Source organism: Anthonomus grandis, chromosome 4 (assembly GCF_022605725.1).
Source record: "Anthonomus grandis grandis chromosome 4, icAntGran1.3, whole genome shotgun sequence".
NCBI lineage: Eukaryota > Metazoa > Arthropoda > Insecta > Coleoptera > Curculionidae > Anthonomus > Anthonomus grandis.
The window spans coordinates 1,428,645-1,451,156 of record NC_065549.1 but is presented as its reverse complement, the minus strand read 5'-3'; the positions used below and the strand labels follow the sequence as shown (position 1 = coordinate 1,451,156).

Below are 22,512 nucleotides of genomic sequence, written 5' to 3'. Positions count from 1 at the left end.
ATTGAGCATTTAATAAAGTGTTGATAGGGACCAACTATCAATCAAGTGCTCAACGGGTATGAAGATAATATCTCCTTTTACCTTTGTACCGTAAAGCCGACGCTTAGTGTGGAGTCACGTACACAAGAAGTTAGAAGAAGTAAACCCGAGTATAATAAATTTATTTTTATATATACCAATTATACGTCAGTCTCTCAAGAAATTCGTAAAAATTCAGGTACTGAGATATTCCTAAAGCCTCTCTGATGGCTTTAAGACAATCTGCCATTGGATTCAGCTTCACAAAAGGGAATTCAAGGTGTGCTTAACACAGTAGAAAGTGAAAAAATGGAGTCATGATTCACTTTTCGACAAGAAAACTTAAGAAACTTTTACGATCGTTGTGAAATTATACGCCTCGTCTATAGATGGTTTAATTGCAAAGAAAATTAACGTTTCAAGTCAATTCGAAAAGTGAAATGCGTTCACAAAATCTGAAGTATCTTGTCCAATGACTACAATACGATATTTCTTGTCTCTGTTAAATGTAAATACCTAAGAAAGCCCTTAAAGAATTGATCTTGATATATCTTTATATAGCCCCTAATAAAGAACAGGTTTGAATAAACAGCGTGGGTTGACACCCGAATGGGCAGCAATAAAGGGATTAAAATAGTCTTCGATTGATATCAAACGAATATAAGCTTGATTAATGTTAACTTTCAGAATTGTAATTATTGCGGTTGTAATCTGAAGAACAGTATCCGTGATTTGAGAAAATGATAAATAAGGTTCACTTTTGCGTGTCATCTTTTTAAATATAAACCACTACGTCTGCTTAAGTCATGTGGATTAGCAAGAAAAAAAATTACATAAATAAATGTATGGGAAAGTAATGTTTCCGCAGTGGCGAGATTTCCAACAAAAAGTGTTTATGGCAGCATAATAAATATGCGGTAAATACATGTGCGCGATAAATCAGAAAATAAAGTAAATAAACTACGGTGTCGACAACCGCGAATTTTCTAAAGAAGTTGAGTAAGATCAGTGCTTTATGGATAGAAAATTTTTTCAAACTTTCATACGTCAAATTATTCACACAAAAAATTATTCTTGGTATTTTTCGAAAAAGTGAAATGTTATCGAGTAATGAAACATCATATTTGTTTAAATAATTGACAGCTTGAAAAATCAAGCATGTCAAAATACGAACTTGCCATACAGTACTGATACGTTCTACTGCAATACACTTAATCGAAACTTAAATTGCTTTGAAATGTTATTCTTTTTATTTGGTTAAGCCAGTTATAGGTGTCAACCATCATTTTATATCGATCGGTAAAGTTGTTCAGGTCTCAAGCCAAAAAGTGAATTAAAAGTTCACTTCCTACTGAAATTCATTTTTCAGTCACGCTTTGAATCATCTTGAAAGTTTAATTTTTAGTTAATTAAACCATTTACAGACGAGAAGAGTCATTTCGTAATGATCTTCAAAGTTTGTTGGGTCTCAGATGGGTTTTCTTGCCAAAGGAGAGTGCCTAAATGTTTTAAAGTTTCACTAAATCTACCTCAGATGATTTTCTTATGAAATTTAACCATCTATAGACGAAAAGCATTATTTCATAGCGATGTGTCTCAGATGAGTTTTCATGTGAAAAAAGTGCATCAAAAGACCAATTTTTCACTTTCTACCCTGTTTCGTTATTCCGTCACGCCTCGAATAATCTTGAAGTGTTAAATTTCTTATGTAGTTATGTAATTAAACTATCTACAGAGGAGAAGTGTTTCCTACATTCCACTCTGCCATAAATTTTGATACTATGGAAAGGGTAGTTTTTGTAGGGGTAGAGGGTTGTGTCATGAATAACTTTTTTCAGGTTATTTTTTTTTGGTAATGTGAGTTCATTTTTGAAAACTACATTTTGATTTGTCAATGAATTACTTAATAACTACTTGATTACTTTTGAAAAGCCATAACATAAATTTCTGTTGATTAACCAGTTAGCAACCCATCAGACTAAACTTTTTATCTTCAATTTTCTCGAAAACTATCGCTCTGGGCAATCTATAACAAAAGTACCTTTTTTTGTAGAAAAAGGTATATAGTTTTCAAAATCTGAACCCAGGTTGCGAAAGAAATAACTTTAAAAAAGTTATTCACGAAACAAGCCCTTACCCTTTCCGATTTTTCAAATAATTTTTCACTATCACCATTTGATTTAAGGTTAAAAAAATGTATGGCGGAGGATTTTTTTTTGAAATCTTATCTCGTTTTTTAAGCTTACGATTTAAAAAAAAAAACGTTTTTTCAATTCGGTGCCCCTAACTCCCTTTATATGCATATTACGCCCTATCAGTACTATCTCTATTAGTACTAGTACTATCACCTCGCGAATTTTTTCACACCATTTCAACGACACCCTGTATTATAACGTTGCCATCCAATATACAATATCTTCATATTAATAATAAATTTATGTAATAGTTTTCCAGAACATTTTCCATAAATTCAGTGCAATAGAACTTTATAATTATCTTCAATAAAATTATTTTATTCTCACATAGACAGATGCTTCCACCAGCTCACTTTTTAAGTCATCGGTGCTATTTAGTTGATGATTTATATAACTTTGAATCTGGGGTCTTTTAGTTATTTTGATTCAACTGCATTTATTTGTTTATGTAGATCTTCCTTAATTTTTTCAATAGTCTGTTTTTTTCCTGGCTTTATAATAGTACCGGGAAGATTTCTTTATTTTACCATAAGCATGAGAAAGACTTGGATATTATTGTGTACTGTAATTTGACTTTTACAGACAACATTGTTGAGTTTCTAAATAAAGCACATAAAACAATAGGATTTATCAGGTCTACCACGGGTTTTAGTGTTGAGTGTTGTTATGGTAGCATTATATGGTCACAACAATATGAGGTGTGAACGAAAACTATAGAACGTGTACAACGTAAACTTATGAAATACGTGTTTTTCAAAAAGTAGTGGATATCATGGCTATAATTTATTGTTATTGCAGGAATTTAATAGGCTCTCCCTGGAAAATAGACACCAAAAAATTTGCCTTGTGTATATGTATAAAATCTTAACAAATAAAATTAACTCTCCAGAAATACTTTCAATGCTTTTTTTTTGTCAATGCTGGGAACACTAAACAAAGAAATACTTTCAACTTAGATTTTCCAAGGACAAATATTTTTAAAAGCTCATCAATATATAAAATGTGCAATTCTTTTAATATTCATGCTAGTGACTTGGACATAGATTTGATAAGCTTAGAAAGTTTTACTAGAATTATAAATGATAGGTTGTATGCTTCTCAGATGCAGGATTTAATTAGTTTATAACGTTAGTTCCTGTGTCAGTAGGCATTTAGATAATTTAAGAGCTATGTAGGATTTTGTATTGTTTACTTAGTGCTTCTGATTATTTTGAATTTATTAGTTATAGGTAATTTCGGTATCTGTAATTGGCTATTTGGCTGCTGATGCTGTAATAGTAAATAAATAAACAATATTTGTTGTGTTTATTATCATTGTACAGGTTGTCCCGAATTCGAGCCACACCGTTATGGAATCTCGTAAACTAGCAGAAATACGAGCGCAATTTTGCGCTCATTAAAACGCCCTTTTGAAATTTCAAAAATGCCGAATTTTTCCCGATTTCATTTTTATTTTTTTACGACTGTATTTAAATAGATATAACAAAATAAATTACTCATTCTTATTGCTACTTTCTCTATTTTACAAAATGGTGTCATCATAATCATGTTTGTTTTTTTAAATACGGCCCTGGATTTTTCATTACGAATTTTAAGAGCCCCTATGTTCCTAAACCAACGATGATTCGCACTTATTCAAAAATTTTATACTAATGGATATTTCCATAAGGTCAAAGTCAAAATATACTTTATTTGCTAAGTTTACAAACTCGTGCTAAAAGCTTCCTAATCCTAGAATTTCTAATACAAGTACATATTTATTTGGTTATACAGGATACAGAACAAAAACAGAATACAGAATCGATTTTGATTGTTCATAGAAGCATATTTTATATAATCAAAGAAAAAACCAAAAAAGAAGAAAAGAAAAGGCGAGAACCAACATAAAACAAGAATAATAAAAAAAATAATAAGTGTTAAAGAGAAAAACAAAAAATATATTTTTATAAGATTAAAAACTGTTTCTTTACAATAACAGCAAAAAATAAGATTAATAATTCAAGTAGCATTCTTCAAATCTTAGGCCTTGAGATAAATATGTAGAAATTTTAGAAATTATTCATCAAAATGGAGGTGCGTCGTGGCCGCTGACAATCATTCTTTATTTGCTTACTTTTAAACTATTAAATATTGTGACAGTTCAATGTTCGTTCACTAATCGTTAATGCATATTTAACCAAAATGCCTTTTTCTTCTGAAGAAAAAAAGAGACGTGATAAGGATTTATTATATGTCGCATCGAATTTCAAAAATGGCTTGTGAGCGCTATTTGTTGGAATATCCAGAAAGACGACAGCCGCATTACATTTATTTTGCTAAGATTGATAATAATTTAGATCAATACGGAAGTTTTGTTAAACCAAGGATTAAATATCGAAGACGAGTCGATCCCGAAGAGGAACAAATTATCTTTTGTTACTGCAGGTTGCAAGATAAAATTAATGATAAAATAAAATTATAGTGATACATGAATGCAGTTTTTCAGCAAATGGACTATTTAATAGACATACCGAACACTATTGGTCAATAGAAAACCCAAGGCAGAAACAAGAAGTGAGACTTCAGGGTGGCGCAATAAAATAATCGGCCCGTTTTTTCTTGAAGGAAATATAACTTCCGAAAGATATGCGGAATTAATAAGGACCAATATAATGGATTACTTATAAAAAGAACCTTTGGATGTATTACGTCAATTATAGTGGCAACCGGACGATGCGTCACCAATTTATTAAATGAATTGTTCCCTAACAATTGGATTGGAAATCAAGGACCCGCGCGTTGGCCCGCTAGAAGCCCCGACCTAAATCCTTTAGATTACTTTCTTTGGGGATTTCTTCAAAACTGTCTTTATCAAAATACGCCACAAAATCTTGAAGCCTTAGGGAGATCAGGGCTAAAATTCACAGACTGACACGAAAATGCATCCAAGCAGGAGGATTACTATTTGAATATTTGCTTTAATTGTGTTATTTCTGAACCTCTTTTTAAGTTAATTTAAGCTTTTTTGAATTATTTGTTTTTAATCCCATTAAAAATATATTTTTTCTCTTTCTCTTCAACACGGGTCCTTATGGAAATATCCATTAATATAAAATTTTTGAATAAGTGCGATACATCGTTGGTTTAGGAACCTAAGGGTCTCTTTAAATCCGTAATAAAAAATCCAGGGCCGTATTTTAAAAAAAACAAACGTAATGTTAACAGCTCAAATATGAAACGTCAGTTTGAAATCTGACGACAGCATTTTGTAAAATAGAGAAAGAAGCAATCAGAAATTTATTTTGTTATATCTATTTAAATAGAGTCGTAAAAAAATAAAAATGAAATCGCGAGTATTCGGGTTTTTTCAAATATCTTCGGAATTTCAAAAGGGCGTTTTAATGACCACCAAATTGCGCAGCTTTGTCTTAATTTTACCGATCTCGTATCTCTGCGAGTTCACGAGATCCCAATGTTGAGGCTCGAATTTGGCACACCCTGTACAACGGTTGGTTTACATTTTGTGCGGGTTGTTTTAATGCCAAATTTGGATGGAGCGTGTATAAATCGTAAAAATCACCTCCGAAAGGTTCGGGGCCCCTGTTCAATTTCGGAACAATTCAGCGCGTATGTCGACCCCGGACAAGGCCGCCGACCTGCCGAAAATCGAACTTCCAGGTATAGTAAGTAAAATAACTAAGATACGGGTTAGAGGATGAAATTCGATATTTAATTTCGTTTCGTTTAAACAATATTCAGATATTCAACGTTTTCTCAATATCATCCTCGCTTTATGGCTCAGTCAGTATATTTTTAACTTAAGATTTTATTACACTATGAACGAAAATTTACTACTGTTTAATACTAATTAAGACTATGTTGAATAAACCTAAATTATAGCAAAAAATTATGTTGCAGATGCCATCAAATTGTCTATAATTAATTAATATTTATGTCATTCTGTTAATCCAATACAATTCATACAAAAAATAGGAGCCAGCAGAGTTATATTATACTTTCAGGAGGATTCCGGTTAAGTCTATCTCGACCATTTTATGTTCTCCTGCTAAACATAACCCGACTTTAAAAGCGAATTGTCTTCGTCGTGCTCAAGCGGGTTTATTATTATTATGATGATAAATTATGACGTAATGCCCCGAAAGTGAGACGAGGACGGGGCCAAATTTATTTATTTGACCGACAACCGGGTCAACTCCGGTGTACCATTGAACGTGAAAACGAATAAGAAATTTCATGTCATAACCGACCTTAAGAAGTCAAAATGTCTATTTCACCTGAAAACTTTTTTAAAGCATTTTTATAATAAATAAACTTATTATTATTATTATTATTACCTCCCTGTTGTATGCATTGAAACAATCCATCCATTCAATCACTTCTAAGATTTTTCAATCACTTTACTACATACGATGTTGATTCCTTCCTTCCTTCCATTTCATTCATTCATTCATTCAAAATCATTCAACGTCACTTTAGGACAATTCGCTTTTCAAGTTGGGTTTCTGGTATCAGGCGAGCAGAAATCCACCGCAGTGAACTAAACGGCGGCAGCAGGAAACGCCTTTCACCTGCAGCCGAGGTGTATCCGAGTCGGGCGTTTGTTGCACTATGGGAGCAGGAAAATTTGAATTCAACAGTTTTACAAATGACGTTTGTTACAACGGGACGTTTGTTGTACCATTAGAGTAAAAGAAAATAGGTTAATTTTTATTTGAAAACGTGAAAATTGTTAGAACATTGAAAGGCTAAAATTAGTAAACAACAACTTTGTCGACACAACATATTCATCGATTCTCTATTGTTAAGTTTACACGCATTTTCAAAAAAGAGGAAATTTTCGGTTATACAGGGTGTCCCTTTTCAAATAGTCAAAAATGCTACAGTATGTACAAGAACCATAAAGGTACGGTCTGTTTTGAGCGAGTAATGGAGGCGATTAAACGATGCGTTTAATCACTTACGCCTCTGGTGGTCTGTATTCGTAGATAGCCTCAGTATTCGGTTAGTCTCCAATCAATCACTAGTTTTTTAAAAACCGTCCTAAAATGAGTACAAGTGAACTTGTGATAGCAGCACAGTTGCTTATGGAAGAAGAAGCGGATGATGACATTTTGGTATTATCATTATTGCATAAAAGGCGTAGAAAGGTTCATAACATGTTTGTTCAAAGAAGAAAGGAGGGATGTTTTAGTACGCTGATAATGAGACATTTAATTGATGACGAAACCAAATTTAGAGAATACTTTAGGCTTACTAGATATCAGTTTAATGGACTTTTTAACCTTGCATCCGCTGACATAAAAAAATCTCCTACTAAATTTGTTAGAAGACCAATTACAGCTAAAGAAAAGCTTGCTTTGGTGCTAAGGTATTTCATGGTGAGAATTTGTTGTAATAGATTAAACCGAATTTTCTTTTAGGTTCTTGGCTACAGGAGAATCCTATCGTTCCATGGCATTTAATTATAGAATTTCCCATAATTACATTAGTGTTTTGGTACGAGATGTTTTGAAAGTGCTATATAACAAGTTAGTGCCCGTGTTCTTGAAACAGCCCTCGAAAGAAGATTATCTTAGAATAGCTGGGCAGTTTGACGAGAAATGGAATTTCCCAAATTGCTGCGGAGCTATTGATGGAAAACACGTGCGTATTATTTGCCCACAGAACTCAGGCAGCTTGTTTTTTAACTACAAGTCATTCTTTTCTATTGTGTTGCTGGTGATTGTTGACGCTGAATATAAATTTGTATGTATTGATGTTGGTTCATATGGAAAGGAAGGGGACAGTAATATCTTTAATAAGTCGTCTAGGTTTCATCTTGTCAATAACGATAAATATATGCCAGAGGACAAACCTTTACCAAATTCAAATATACGATTACCCTATGTTATTCTTGGAGATGAAGCATTTAAACTCTCAAAACATCTTCTTCGTCCATATCCGCGAGATCAGGCTAACATTAATATACAAATAATTACCGCCTGTGTCGAGCACGAAGAACTTCAGAAAATGCATTTGGATTACCGTGTCAAACATTCAGGATTTTTTACACGCCAATTGCTGTACAATCTTCCACAGTAGATCTTATAATAACCATTGCAGGTTGCTTACACAATATGATAAGAACTTCTAGTCAAAGTTCTATAGAAGATATTGACTATGACATGCCCAAGGACAACATGATTAGATTAAATCCCTCGGGCGGAAATTCAACTGTTGAAGCATTTCAAATTAGAAATAGGTTTACAGAATTTTTCAATAGTCAAGAAGGCTCGGTGACCTGACAGCTAAAGCACGTAACGGCAACAGATAATTAGATTTAGTTACTCTGCAATCTTGAGTTAAATATTTTGTAATATTTTATTATGAATATAGACAAATAAAACTATTACCTATCTAGACACACGTTTTTTATAACTCAGTTAAATTATAATTACTAAAAAGATCTGCGCAATCGGTAAATACTTGAGAGTCCTGGATATCACATGAAGATTCTGTTGTACTATCGTAATTGTAATGAGCTGATGTGAGAGAGGCACGTGAAGTGGAAGGAGTGGGACGGGATCCTGTTTGCGACATTTCCAATTCCATTCGAGAAATCAAGTCCAGTGTTTCCAAAAGCTGCTCATTACCAATATGTTTCTTCTTTCTTTGGAGGCCTTCATTTATCTTTGTATTCATTTTTTCCTGCACAATATGTCTCTTCTTTCTTGGTGCACCTTCATTTATACTTGTATCCAAATCTTGTGATTGTGGAGAATTAATTTCTGCCGTTGTATCGTCCTCTGCAATATCTTCCTTTTCTTCACCTGAAAAAACTTCTTGTGATTGATGTGTTCGGTTAATGTTTGCTTAGTTTCTGAATCACTTGATGCGTCTGCTTCTTCTTCTACTGACACATTGCATAAAGTTCTAAAAAACCATATATGATATGAGCTATAATAAAGTAGGTAGATATATAAAAGTGCTTTACTTTCTATTGGATCTGGTTTGCTCTAAAAAGTTAAGAGCATTCATGTGCACCCATGTAATTATAGCCTTCGCTAAGGAACCAGTGCTTTGTTTCATATTCTTCTTCTTTTTCCAATAAACATCTTTTAAACTTTTCCACCGAGTCTTGCATTCAGTGACTGGAAATAATGTACGACATGAAAAAGTTCGAATTATATTAGTAGTTAATAGCTTAGTTTACACCAAAAAAAAACTATACTTGGGTTTTAAATTTGTTGTTTCGAAAAAAAAAAACACAATTATACATATTGAAAGAAGTGTATAAAAATGATACGCAGTTTAAGATTTTAATAAAATTACCTAATTGAAATGTAATTTATTTTGACACAAAAGCATATTCTATATATACAGGCAGTACTTTTGTTGTTTATTAAATTTAGTATTCCGAAGAAAAATGTAATGCCACAAATATGTATGTAAATATTTTATGGGAAAAAAAAGTAAATAAAAGGAAAATAATGTTATACATTAAATAAACCAGACCATTTCTATGATATGGCTATTTAACCTAATGACACGATTAAACGTCTCGTCTAATCGCCCCGACTACTCGCTCAAAACAGACCGTACCTTAAAAGAGTAGTTTGGGATAGGACATCGACGGTCGAGAGTGCCTCTTTTCCAAAATACCGGGTGTTGACATTTTTCAAAAATATCGTTTTTTTCCTTCTGTATTAAAAACAAATGAATCTTATAGGTTTCAAATGATAATATGTGGTGAGGCAACTTTTGGAGGAATTTCAATTAATTTGACTTGTCCAGGGACGAACTTGCAGCACATGCACGTTCAATTTTTTATTAAAAAAAAAACAGATACGCCACTGTCTTTTTGACAATAAAAATAATTTTTTTTCTGAATATTTTGTTTATTTCTAACAAAACACACCTCTTGCGTTTTTGCGATCCGACACACCGTTTTGATGCGAAAAAATAAAATCCACACCAGAGTTCTTAATTTCCCGAAAATCTTTTAGATTAGATAAGTGGTATGCACCGATACTTTCTCGGTTAGTATCGGTGCATACCACTTATCGTATTTTTACGGTATGGCTATGGGAGTCAATTTTTGCAGAAGATACCCTATTGCAAATAATTTTATCAGACAGAATATTAGGGATCAAAGAAAACTCCAGCATGGCTGTCCAGCGCATTTCGCTCGTAATACTGTAAGGGCCTTCTTAGATCAGAACTACAACAACAGGTGGATTGGTAGAGGTCCCTTGGCCAGCAAAATCACCTGATCTGACACCTCTATTAAAACCTCTGTAAAAAAACATATAAAATTTTCGTTAGTCACATTTGAAGATGCCACAGATGACTTTGAGTATCTCAGTTTTAAATTTACGTTAAATAAAAAAAATATACTTGTTACAAACTTATACAAGCCTCCTTCTACGAATACATCTAGGTTTCTTGATTTTTTTGAGGACATGTTAAGTGTCTCTGTACCATATTATGATAGTGTAATTCTTTTTGGTGACTTTAATATAGACTTATTAAAACAAACTACAATTACTCAAAAATTTAAAAATACTTTAGAAACTTTTAATCTTTGTCAGAAAATAATGGATCCAACTAGAATAAATATTTCCTCAAATACATCTACCCTTTTGGATCTAATAATAATTAGTGATAACCTTGAATACATAAATGCCAAATCTGTATACATGCCAGAGAGTGTAACTGATCATAACCTAACATATATAGGGCTAAATATTCCTAAATATCAAGCATATAAAAAAGTTATAAATAAAATATCGTGACTATGCAAAAAGTAATACCATAGCCTTTAAAAATGAGGCAGAACAACTCCTGTGGCATGATATATATTATACTTATAATATTAGTGAAAAAATTGCAATACTAAAAAATAATATTACTTACTTAATTAATAAATATGCACCTTTTGAAACTACAATATTACAAGAGAAACCTTCTGAGATCACGAGGAATATAAAATTTTTAATGAAACTTAGAGATAAGGCACGTCACAAATATTTAAAACAGAAAACTCCTGGGAATTTAAATTACTACAGACAGCTTCGAAATTTCACTGAACATGCCATAAGTAGAGAGAAAACGGCATATTTCAAACAATTTTCTTTAAAAAAAGGTAAAGATTTTTGGAATACCGCTAAAAAACTTAATTTTACAAAAACTAAAAACAATCCTTTACCAGAAACACTAAATAATGCAGTAGACCTAAACTCATTTTTTTCTAACTCTGTGGCTTTTACAAAATTAACCTCAAATGAAAAAATTGACTTCTACAAAAATAATAAACTAATTGTTAATCAGGAAGAGTTTTATATCAATTTAATTTATGAGGAAAAAACTGCGAATATTATAAAAAACATTGGAAGTAATGCAATGGGAGTTGATGAAATGTGTATTAAAGATTTAAATATATGTCTTCCTTATTGTTTAGAGGCTTTAGTTAATATTATTAATAGTTGTATTTTGCAGAAAATTTATCCTAGTGAATGGAAACAAGCTATTCTTATTCCTTTACCTAAAATTTCCTCCCCTGAAAAATTTAAAGACATAAGACCAATAAGCATTTTACCAGTTATATCAAAAATATTAGAACGTCACATTTATAATGAACTCTCTAAATATTTATATAATTTTAAAATAATTCTTGATTGTCAGTCGGGATTTCGAAAATCTTTTAGTACTACAACAAGTCTCATAAGCTTTATTAATGATATTAGAATTAAAGAAGACAAAAAACAGATAACTTGCTTAACCCTACTTGATTTTAGTAAAGCATTCGACACCATTGATCATAAATTACTATTAGCTAAATTACACTATTTTGGGTTGTCAACAAATGCCATTATATTTTTCCAATCTTATCTTGAGGGTCGGTCTCACTGCGTTCGGGTAATCAAAAAGTCAAACTATGAGTTCTCCAACTTCTTGCCTCTTACCATGGGTGTTCCACAAGGATCCATATTAGGACCGTTGCTGTTTTCTCTCTATGTGACTGATATGGAAAAGTGTCTTCAAAATTCAAAACTCCAACAGTATGCTGACGATTCCCAGGTATATATTGCTTTTGATACTCCAGGTCTGCATGAGGCGCAAAATAAAATAAATACTGATCTACAGAGCTTGGCCGTGTTTACTGAGAATCATAACTTAAAACTTGACGCATCAAAATCGTGTGTAATGTTTGTAACACATAACAAGAGTCAGCTGTAAGAGGTTTCAAACAGATTTAAAGTAGTTGTTAATGGCGAGTCTGTTCCAGTTGTAAGTGAAAAACGTAATTTAGGTGTAGTTATTGATTCAAATCTTAACTTTACTTCCCATATTAAAGTCAAACTTCAAGCCGCCTACATCAGATTAAAGGGCCTTTCAAAAATAAAATATTGGCTGTGTGATACACTAGTTCTTTCATTACTTGACTATGGGGATATTGTATACGGCGATTCTTTAACTAAATACTTATCGAACAAAATACAAAAACTTCAGAATAGTTGCATGAGATATTCATTTAATATTGCCTCTAGAAACCGCATAACTCCATATTTAAATTCTAATTTAATTCTGAATATGAGCAATAGAAGGAAAGTCCATATGTTTAATTTAATTTATAAAATAATGAAAACCGGACAGCCTGCAAATTTAAGAAATTTATTTTTTAATCAAGATATTCCTTATAATACAAGAAATCCCTATTTGCTTAGAATTCCCTTACATAGAACAGCAACCTTTAAAAAATCTTTTTTATATATGGGCATTCGGATGTGGAATGAACTACCTATTTATATAAAGGAATGTTCGCCTAAAAAATTTATTATAAACTTAAAAAAATATTTCTTAAACACGCAAATTATGGTAACCTAATGTGACCGTATTTTATAAAATGGTATTTTTGTTTTAATTAATGTTCTGCACACCTGATCTTGCTAATTGCAAATATTTATATTAAAATTGAATTCTCACTCGCCTGTTATCTACCCTCCGTGCTCGCCCCTATACCGTTCTCGCTCGTCTTTGGATTTTTTGTTTTTCTTTTTGCCCAGCTTCATAGCCACTCGCTAGTTCATTGTAAAATGCACATATTATCCCTTTTGATTTTGGTATGGACCTTATTGTAAATAAGGAACAGCTTATCTACGCAACACTTGTAACCAACAAGGAAGACCTAGTTGCCAGAGTTGTGATGGCTGAGGACTTTTTAAGAAACGATCCACGGGTCTTTGCTCGCGTACATCTTGGGTCAACAGGTGCAAAAAATGTGTGGAAATGCATGGAAAACACTTTGAGCATTCGGTTTGAATTGTTTATTGTTTAAATTGTTTTTTTTTGTTTAAATTGGTTATTGTTTAGTTAAATTATTTATTTTTTATTGTAATCGATATTAAAATTTTCGTTGTGACGAAAAAGGTTTGAGAGGATCCTTGTATGGATTTTATTTTTTTGCACGTGCGTCGGAGCGCAAAAATGCAAAGGATTTGTTTTATTAAAAATAAACAAAATATTTCGAAAAAATACATTGGCGTATCTTTTTTTATAAAAAAATTAATATGCATGTGGTGCAACTTCGTCCCTGGACAGGTCAAATACCCTGTAATTCCTCAAAAAGTTACTTCACCACCTATCATTTAAAACATAAAAATTTTATTTAAATCGCTACAAGCGTTTTTAATACAAAATAAAAAATCGACTTTTTTTTTATTTTAACACCCTCTATTTTGGAAATGGCGCACTTCCGACCATGGGTGTCTTAACTCAAACAACTTCTTAATGGCTTTTGTATATACTCTAGCATTTTTGACCATTTGAAAGGGGACACCCTGTATATCAGCACATATAATAATGTTAATTTAAGTTATTGATATTAGAATAAAATTAAAAAGTAAACGTAGAATAATGAAAACTTATTAAGAAATCTATAATAATTATAAAATATTTAATTTCTATAAACCAATCCATAAGTACCTTTACTTTGATGATTTATTATTTATTATTTCCATGATAAATATTTATCATGTAAATATTTTTTGACGACGTCACTGGTAAAGATTAGTGTGTCGGTGGGATCAACAATGCGATCAAGCGGCGTTGCCATGTCGTTGCCTTTTTCTCTAATATAGGGCTTTTATGTACATTCATTTGACTTTGAATGTTGACTTCTTTTTAGAGTATCTTATCATATTTTATGAAATAAAAAGTGGAATAGTAATATGTGACAATTTTTTATGATATTATGAAGTGCTTTTTTTGCAATTTCTACATAAGGATTTGCATTAGAGATGTTGCAAGCAAACAAACTGCCCATAGTTCAACGGCAATATGCTATTTCTAGCCTTTTCAATATTTTAAGTGAAAATCTTAGCTGTTTCAAGGCTTCAGCTTTTAGGGAAAAAATTATAGATTACTTGCCTAGAAGTCAAACTAATAACTTCCTTATTTCACGTATAATTATTGGCCGTACCACCGTAGTGCAACAAACGTTCCTCACCTAAATCGGTCTTCCCGCCCAGTTTTCTCAGGTAAACCCAATAAAGGTATGAAAAGAACGGTTTCTTCCTCTTTCTTCTCCTTTGCTCCTGTTAAAAGGATCGCGGATTACCGCAGGTAACCGGAATCTGATTTACATATTTTCACACGATTCCCATGTACACGTCCAACATAATCCGCGTTAATCTGATAATCGTTTAATTAATTAATTAATTATTTTTTATGTGGCGTGTAAACTGATGTTTTTTCTCACTTTTTGCAAATTGTATATCTAATCAGTTGTCTGAGGCTCACGCCGCGTTTAATTGAAGCCATAATAACGCCTATGGAATGTATAATGGTATTTGAATATTGATTGGTCTTCTTTTTGGTAGTTTGTCTTTGTTCTAAGCATGTACGAGGTGTATCCGTTTCAAAATAGTTCCTATTTGATATATGCATTTAAAACTTTAGTTCAAGACTATTTTATTAGACGAAACGAAGACAAATAATTATAATAATAATAAATGTGTTTTATTAGATCCATAATTATCCATATAGAGCTGAAAAATAAAAGCAGATACACAGATAGTTTTTTTTTATTACACAACTGTGACGCCCAACAAAATAATCACAAAAGAAAATCTGCGAGTATTCTCGAAACACAATAGCTACGAGTGTTCAATACTGTCATTCTTTCCTTTCATAAATCTGAATGGAAAATAAAACTGTAGTCGTCCACTAATTGAAAAACTTATTGGGCGATCTTTCCTCTCAAACTTTCATGCAAGTCTATCATTTCATATTTGACATGGATAATAATCTCTTCATAGTCCACTAACAAAAAATACTGTGACGCCTCAATTTTATAAGCAAAATCGATTTCGCTGGAATGAATGTCAGTTAGTGGTCAGAAATATCACTTTCCTTACAATTTATCGTTCTATTCCATCCTTTTAGTGAAACGAAGAGGATTGGTGTTTCCTTTCAAGATTATTATAACTTGCAAGGGTCGCTATTCGATTTTCTTCTTAGTGCTAAACTAAAAATGAAGACTAAAAGAACAATAATTGCGTGTGTTGGACTTGCTAGTGAGTTTCTCTTCAAAAAAAAAAAGAAGAAGGAAATGGTCAAAATCTTGGCTACTTCAGCGTGAAGTTTACAGTCACATGAGCCTCCTGCGGGAGTTGCACAGTCTCTTGGCGCTATAATTCCGGAAACATGTAAAGCAATTTACCAAGTTCTACATAAGGAGTATCTAAAAGTAAGTAAAACTACATCCATTTTATTCATAATGTTTCATTTTTGTGTAAGTCTACATTATTTAATCAATAAATTCCTTAGAAACATTAGCATAGAAATCCTTTAAATTTGGGGAAAAGAAATCTTGCATTTCTGTGGCGGTAGCCGCAGTATTAGAAAGTGTTTGTGTTTGTGAGGTACCATTAAAAATTTCATTTTGTGTTTCTATGGTATTTGGACTGAATGGCGATGAAGGAGAATTGATCATAGTTTATGAATACTGAGATGTTGTGGATTGTACAGATGAACGTTCGCAAGGGTGATATGTCCGTGAAGCATTAGTCAAATCTGTAGATTCATCTAGTTTATTCATTATAGCTCTATTCAGCACTTTTGTCAGCAGCGTTTCGGCATACATTTTTTGTTCCAACTTCGTAACTTTTTCGAATTTGGCAGCGATGTACTGAGCTAACGCTTCACTTTCAGTTGGTGTGGCTGTGAGGGCTTCTGTACATTTTTGAATGAATATTTTTCTTTCTCTTCCTTCATTGACTTTCTGTTTCTTACCAGTAACATGCCCGTTTTCTTCAGTATATTTCCTTTTCCCTTTTTCGACAACTGATGGTGTGTTAATCACCTTAAAAAAAGAAAATCGAATTCCTATTTATTTGAATGAGAAAACATCATAGTCTTTACTTATTTATTATGTATATAAACAACTTTACTGCGGCCTTTTGTCTTACTGCTTATTTCAGATAATTTTGTGGACCTTACAATTACATTTCTTAGTTAACTAGTTCTTATTAATTTAAGGTTTCGACAAATTTCTGTCTAGAACACAAAATTTAAGTAAAAAAATCTATAGGTATAGTTTTTCTTATTCTCCATCGTCTTGACTCCGGCCACCTAATTAATGGGTTTACCAGGGCCCCGTGTCGGTCCTAAATCAATTAATTAGGGGTAAATAAGGGCCTGGTACGTACTTTAACCTACTAGTACTACCACAATACCAGAAAATATCGGTGTTCGAGAAAATAACAGGCAATACGACGGAGTCTATCATATTATTTGCTAATACCTGTGGTAGTTACCCCGGCTCTGATGCCCGGTTATGAATTACCAAATTAAAACTGACCCAAGCTATCGTAAATGCATTAGGTGGCTGAAGTCAAGACGATAGAGGATGAGACAAAGTATACCAAATGTGGTAATATGTCAAATGTCCCATGTTCTATAAAAATTAAATTCAGATGGGTGACGCCGAATTTTTTTGTCAGTTTCCGAAAACTAGACATGAATGGAAGCAGATTGGACAACGATTCGACTCCCGTTGGAAGTTTCCTAATTGCGGTGGTTCAATCGATGGAAAGCATATTAGAATAACATGTCCATCAAAATTTGGCGCTTTTTACTATAACCACAAAAAATTTTATAGCATAGTCACAGCATAAAGAAACCAGCAGTCCCACTCCGCTCGAAAATGTAAGCGAACTAATAGCATCCTTAGCCATGCCGCAGCCATGTTCTCCGGATGCCGAGCTCACTGTTCATCGAACTGTGTTCATAGGTGTATCGCCTAGTTCAGCGCCGTACTTAGTGACTATTTTAATAGCATTTTTACAAAGCGTAGCGTTTTTTATAAAAACTTTTGTATTAAAAGAGGGGTTTGTCAAAAATTATTAATGAAGCAAAATAATTGACTTTGCCAAAGTTTTTAATAGCTGCAAATTTGGCTGTATGGCTTAAATAACATAATTAAGCATCAATTAAAGTTGCAGCAATGTAATTTTTTTTTTTATTTTTAAGGACATTATTTATATTTCTGCAATTTTAACAGTGTTGCCATATTTAAAAGAGTTGCAAAATTGTATACTTTTACTTTAGTTGGTACTTAATAATATAACAAAAATTCGCAGATGTTAGAATTGTTTTGAATTGTTGCCAACTATTTGTCTTTATTTATTGGCCTAAGAGTTTCTATTTGTTTTGAAATATTACTTTATTTGTATAATTAGTTATCCTTAAACTACTATGTAGTCAGATGTTAATCTAAAAGCGTTACTATACAGGGTGTTAATTAAGTATGTACCATAAATTATTTAACAGGCGATTGTTTGAGTAATTTTAAGACAAAAAGTTCATATGAACATAGGTCCGCAAGTTCTCTGGCGGTGTTATTTATAACATTAAGGAGCTAATTTACCCCTAACATGATTAAATTTATTAGGTTCAGTGTAATCTCGAACGGGACCTGAAGAAATATTTGTGGCAAAAAAATTGGGGCACCTGAATTTTGTGCCATTTTTAATATGTTATTTGATTTACTCAAATACAAATACAACTTTTTCGTATCTCGCTTATTTTTCGAAAAAAAAAAAGTCCACTTAATTGCATATCCCTGGATCACACAAGGAATTTGGGGAAAAGTTTCATTTGGAATTTATTATTAACTAAGCAAGATACGAAAAAAATTCAAGAGACAGAAAAGTTTTATTTGTATAATCCACAGAACATAATAAAAATTGCACAAAAGTCAGTGGCATATATTTTAGTTGTTGTTAAATTTTAACACCCTGTATATTGAGAACGAAGAATTTCTGGACATATGTTTATATGAACTTTGTGTTTTAAAATTACTCAAAGAATGGTCTCTTAAATTTATGGTACATACCTAATTAACTTCCTGCACGTATTCTTCTATATCGTCGTTGTTAGATGTAGAAATGCGATGTTTATTTTTGTTTAAATATTTTGTTAATGTATGAACTTTATTTATATTAAAAAATCAATATTTGTACTATGTAGGTATTTTTATTTTACAAGATAATAACATCTAAAAAAATGTTTAAGTCCGGCTCTAGCCAAGGCAAAAGCCGCGTGGACCGTAGCGAGTGTCAGCGGCATCCCTACTATAAGCAAAAATGCCTCGCCTGCGTTAGTACACATGCACCGAACTCGCTTATTCAAGCCAATGTATTTTTATTGAAGTGCGACTGCTGGTTTCTTTATGCTGTGGCATAGTTTTGATGGCTTTGGTAAACGCTGACTATGAATTTATATATGTAGATATAGGTAAAAATGGGAGAAACTCTGACGGCGGCATTTTGGAATACACCAATTTCTACGACAAATTAATGAAGGATCAACTAAATTTGCCAGATAAAGACGAAAATACAAAAAAACTGAATTTTGTATTTTTGGGAAATGAAGCATTTGCTCTGCACGAACACGTCCTGAAACCATTCAGTCAATTCGAACTTACAAAGGAAAAAAGGATTTTCAATTATCGGTTGGCAAGGGCTAGGAATGTAATTGAAAACGTTTTCGGAATTATTACCTCCAGATTTAGATTGCTACATACTGCTATTTCATTACAACCAGAAAAAGCTAAGTATGTCATAATGGCGATATGCGTCTTACATAATTTATTACGTCGTAGAAGTAAGTCGTACTTCAATTCGACTATTGTAGATACAGTAAATAGAATTACTCATGCTATCAGGCAAGACGGTGAATGGCGTAAGGATAACGTGGATTTGCATGGATTGCAGAAAACGCGAAGTAGGAAAGATTTGCTGAATGGGAAAAAATGCCGGGAAGAATATCTTCAATTCTTTAATGGATATGGGAGCGTCTCATGGCAAGAACAAATGCATCAGAAGGGTAGAGCTTGAATTCTTTTAAAATGGAGTACTTATTATTAATAATATATATCATATTTACCTCATTTGTTTCTTCTATTCCTTCATTATCTTCTATTCCCCTAGTATCTTCATTTACTTTTTGATTAGCTTCCTGACCTTGTTTTTTTTTACTTTTTGCAGTTTACACTTGATAACGGTTGGAGATACTTACCAACCGAAACGTCGTGTTACATTAAATAAATAAGACAATGCAAGTCCGACAAGATGTTTTCTTCCTGACTTTCACTAACTTCAGTCAGATTTGGAGTTACGGACGTAATATTATCGATACTCTCTGCTGGTCATTCTTGGTCTATTAGGAACATCATTAAGTTAAAGTACCACAAATGTGATTTGTAGATTTCCTTAGTTCCTTTGCCGGATCGCTCCGACTTTTCAACCCTAAAATGACATTAATATCAATTTCTTTAATAATTAAGTGCATACTTGGCCAAAAATGGCACATTTTGAATTTAATAAATAAATCAATAAATACATTTTTCGACCAATTTAACCGACCTCGCAGCTCTAACCGTTTCGGAAATAGCAATAGTGGTATCAATTAAAAAGGACATCCTGTACATATTGACGTACCACTTTGGAGTTATTATTAGTGAATAACAAGTTTATTAGGATCTTACCTTAAAATCACCCAGCATATCTACTTAATAGTTTTTATTACAAAACGAGACAAAATAAAGTAGAATAGGTACTTACCTTTTTTAGTTCCTTTCGGAAAGATCCTCTTAGTGACTGATTTTTTTATTTTACGGTCTTTTGGTCGGCTTCGGTATCAAACTTCTTCCAAATTTTAAGTAACTCGGCGTAAGCATGATTCTTTAAATTCCTGTTGTTGTAAATTTCTTTATTTTTGATTTGCCACAACTGGGGTAGTTCACGGATTTTTCAATAAATTCCTTCAAAATACTCTTGGGGGTATTTCGGATGTCGTATTTTTCGCAATTTTCATCGACTATGGAGCTTTGTGTATTATCGTCCTCCATAGTAGTAGTTATATACGAGTAGGTACGTACAAATAAATATGCGATAAACCAATTCAAAATGAAAATAATACTTGAGGTGACACGCCAAGATACAACAAAAGTACCTAAACTAAACCCGTCAAGACAAGTATTAACACACTAACTAAAACGCCAGTCATCACTTCAAGACGGCGGGATTTGCCGACAGGAAAATTTTGAGCGTCGGCCCGTCATCTCAAATCTCACTAACCGGCATTCATTCCTTCGCGATTAGTCTTTCCTTGCGGAATGAATGTTGGTGTATAGGTGGCTAATGGTCGCTACTGTCAAAAGCCTTCGGTAAATCAAAACTGTCTAAACCATTTGAATGCACAGAGTCCCGGGTTCAAATCCGCTCCATGTCATTTTTTTACTTGCGTTGCATTAGGAAAACTGTGACCTTCAAATATTGTTTGAGGTGTAAAAAGATCCAGGTGAAACCTAGTCCAAGTGTCTTGCAAGATCGTTTCCATTTAATTATCTTTATTCGTTAAAATAAAACAAAAACCGATATATGTATGTCTCTGGGTACCAGAAACGTCACGTTAAATCTTGTTGTGGTAAAAAAATGGTTGTAACTGTGCATGTAGATAGCACTAATTGGAGGCGATGCCGGATACAATTAGCGGCGAAAGCCCATCAAGATCAATCGGGATATTACGGGTCTTATATCACTGTGGGAAATGTATAATAATATCAAATTTCGCGCCATTTTTTTTTTGGTTGGCAGCACTGTGACTCGTGCGACAGATGTCACTTTTACGTTTGAGGTTATGTTAGGAATTTAATTTTATAGCGATTATATCGTTAATCTTCTGTATTACTAATTACTGTTATTTGTTCCAGGTCGCCAGTATTATTAGCAGTTATCTTCATCACATTTTTTCACAGCGTATTAAGTAGGCATGTAAGTACATAACCAAAAATTATTTTTTACTTATTATTAGATTACTAGAGGGCGCTCACAATATACCGAAGACAGACTCAGTAAATCATTTTCTCGAATAACGTTCCACTTTTCATATTCGACACGGGAAAATTACATAATTACCCGCATAAATGCATAAATTTACATGCGTCCGAGCCTAAAAACTATAATTTAAAATTATTAATTTGTATTTTTAAACTTAATGAACTCATTTCTTTGTTGATTCACGCACGTGTATACATTATAAAGGAGCGGGATTATCTTCCGTGTGGGGTCCTTCCTCCTCGGCCAAAGAAGAAGTATTTTTAACCGTAAAAAGTCAATTAAGATAATTGTGCGTTACGGCCAGATTAAGCTATAAATTCTTATATTGGTTTATGTTCTTTCAATCATGGTATGTTCCATTAATAGTTCGGCCATCTAGTGGAGGTTATTATAAAACCTTTAACTTATTACAGCGTTTTTACTCTCAAACCCATCTTTAAAACTCTCTTAGAGTTATGTATTTTAATGTCGCAATATGAGTTTCAAGAAGTTAAAATTTGGGAGTCTTGGACTTTCATTGGGAAAAGTGCCTCTAACTCAATGAGTGTTTGAGGTATAAGAAACGTTCTGATATGGAAACGTTAGGAAATAAATGCTCTTTCTGTAACTAGAACTCTTTTCGGAATATTTCAACTCAAAAATAGTGAAATTTTGCTATGAAAATTGGCTAAAAAAAATATCCCAACAAAAACCGTTAATTTCATGTTTTTTACCCTTAAATACTTCCTTAAAAAATAAAAATTTTGTCAAAGTATAGTCAAGACAAAAGAGGTTGTAGCTCAAAAAGTTTTACTCACAGGTACTTATGCTCTTAATAAAGTTTTTAAAGGAACGTTTTCTTAACATTTAGGTTCTTGTTTCATTGAAATAGGTATGGTAGTTTTTCAGATATTACAGTTTGTAGGGAAGCATGC

General features: G+C 32.7%; 1 protein-coding gene across 5 annotated transcripts in view; it reads left to right on the top strand.

The window, feature by feature from the left end:
• Window positions 1–22,512, top strand: part of LOC126734775 (papilin) — a 208,161-nt gene that overhangs the window by 87,189 nt on the left and 98,460 nt on the right. For all 5 annotated transcript variants that reach the window (XM_050438500.1, XM_050438498.1, XM_050438499.1 and 2 more), the window contains exon 2: window positions 21,472–21,532. In XM_050438500.1, the coding sequence (XP_050294457.1) occupies window positions 21,472–21,532 (61 nt within the window). The remainder of the gene's footprint in view (window positions 1–21,471; window positions 21,533–22,512) is intronic.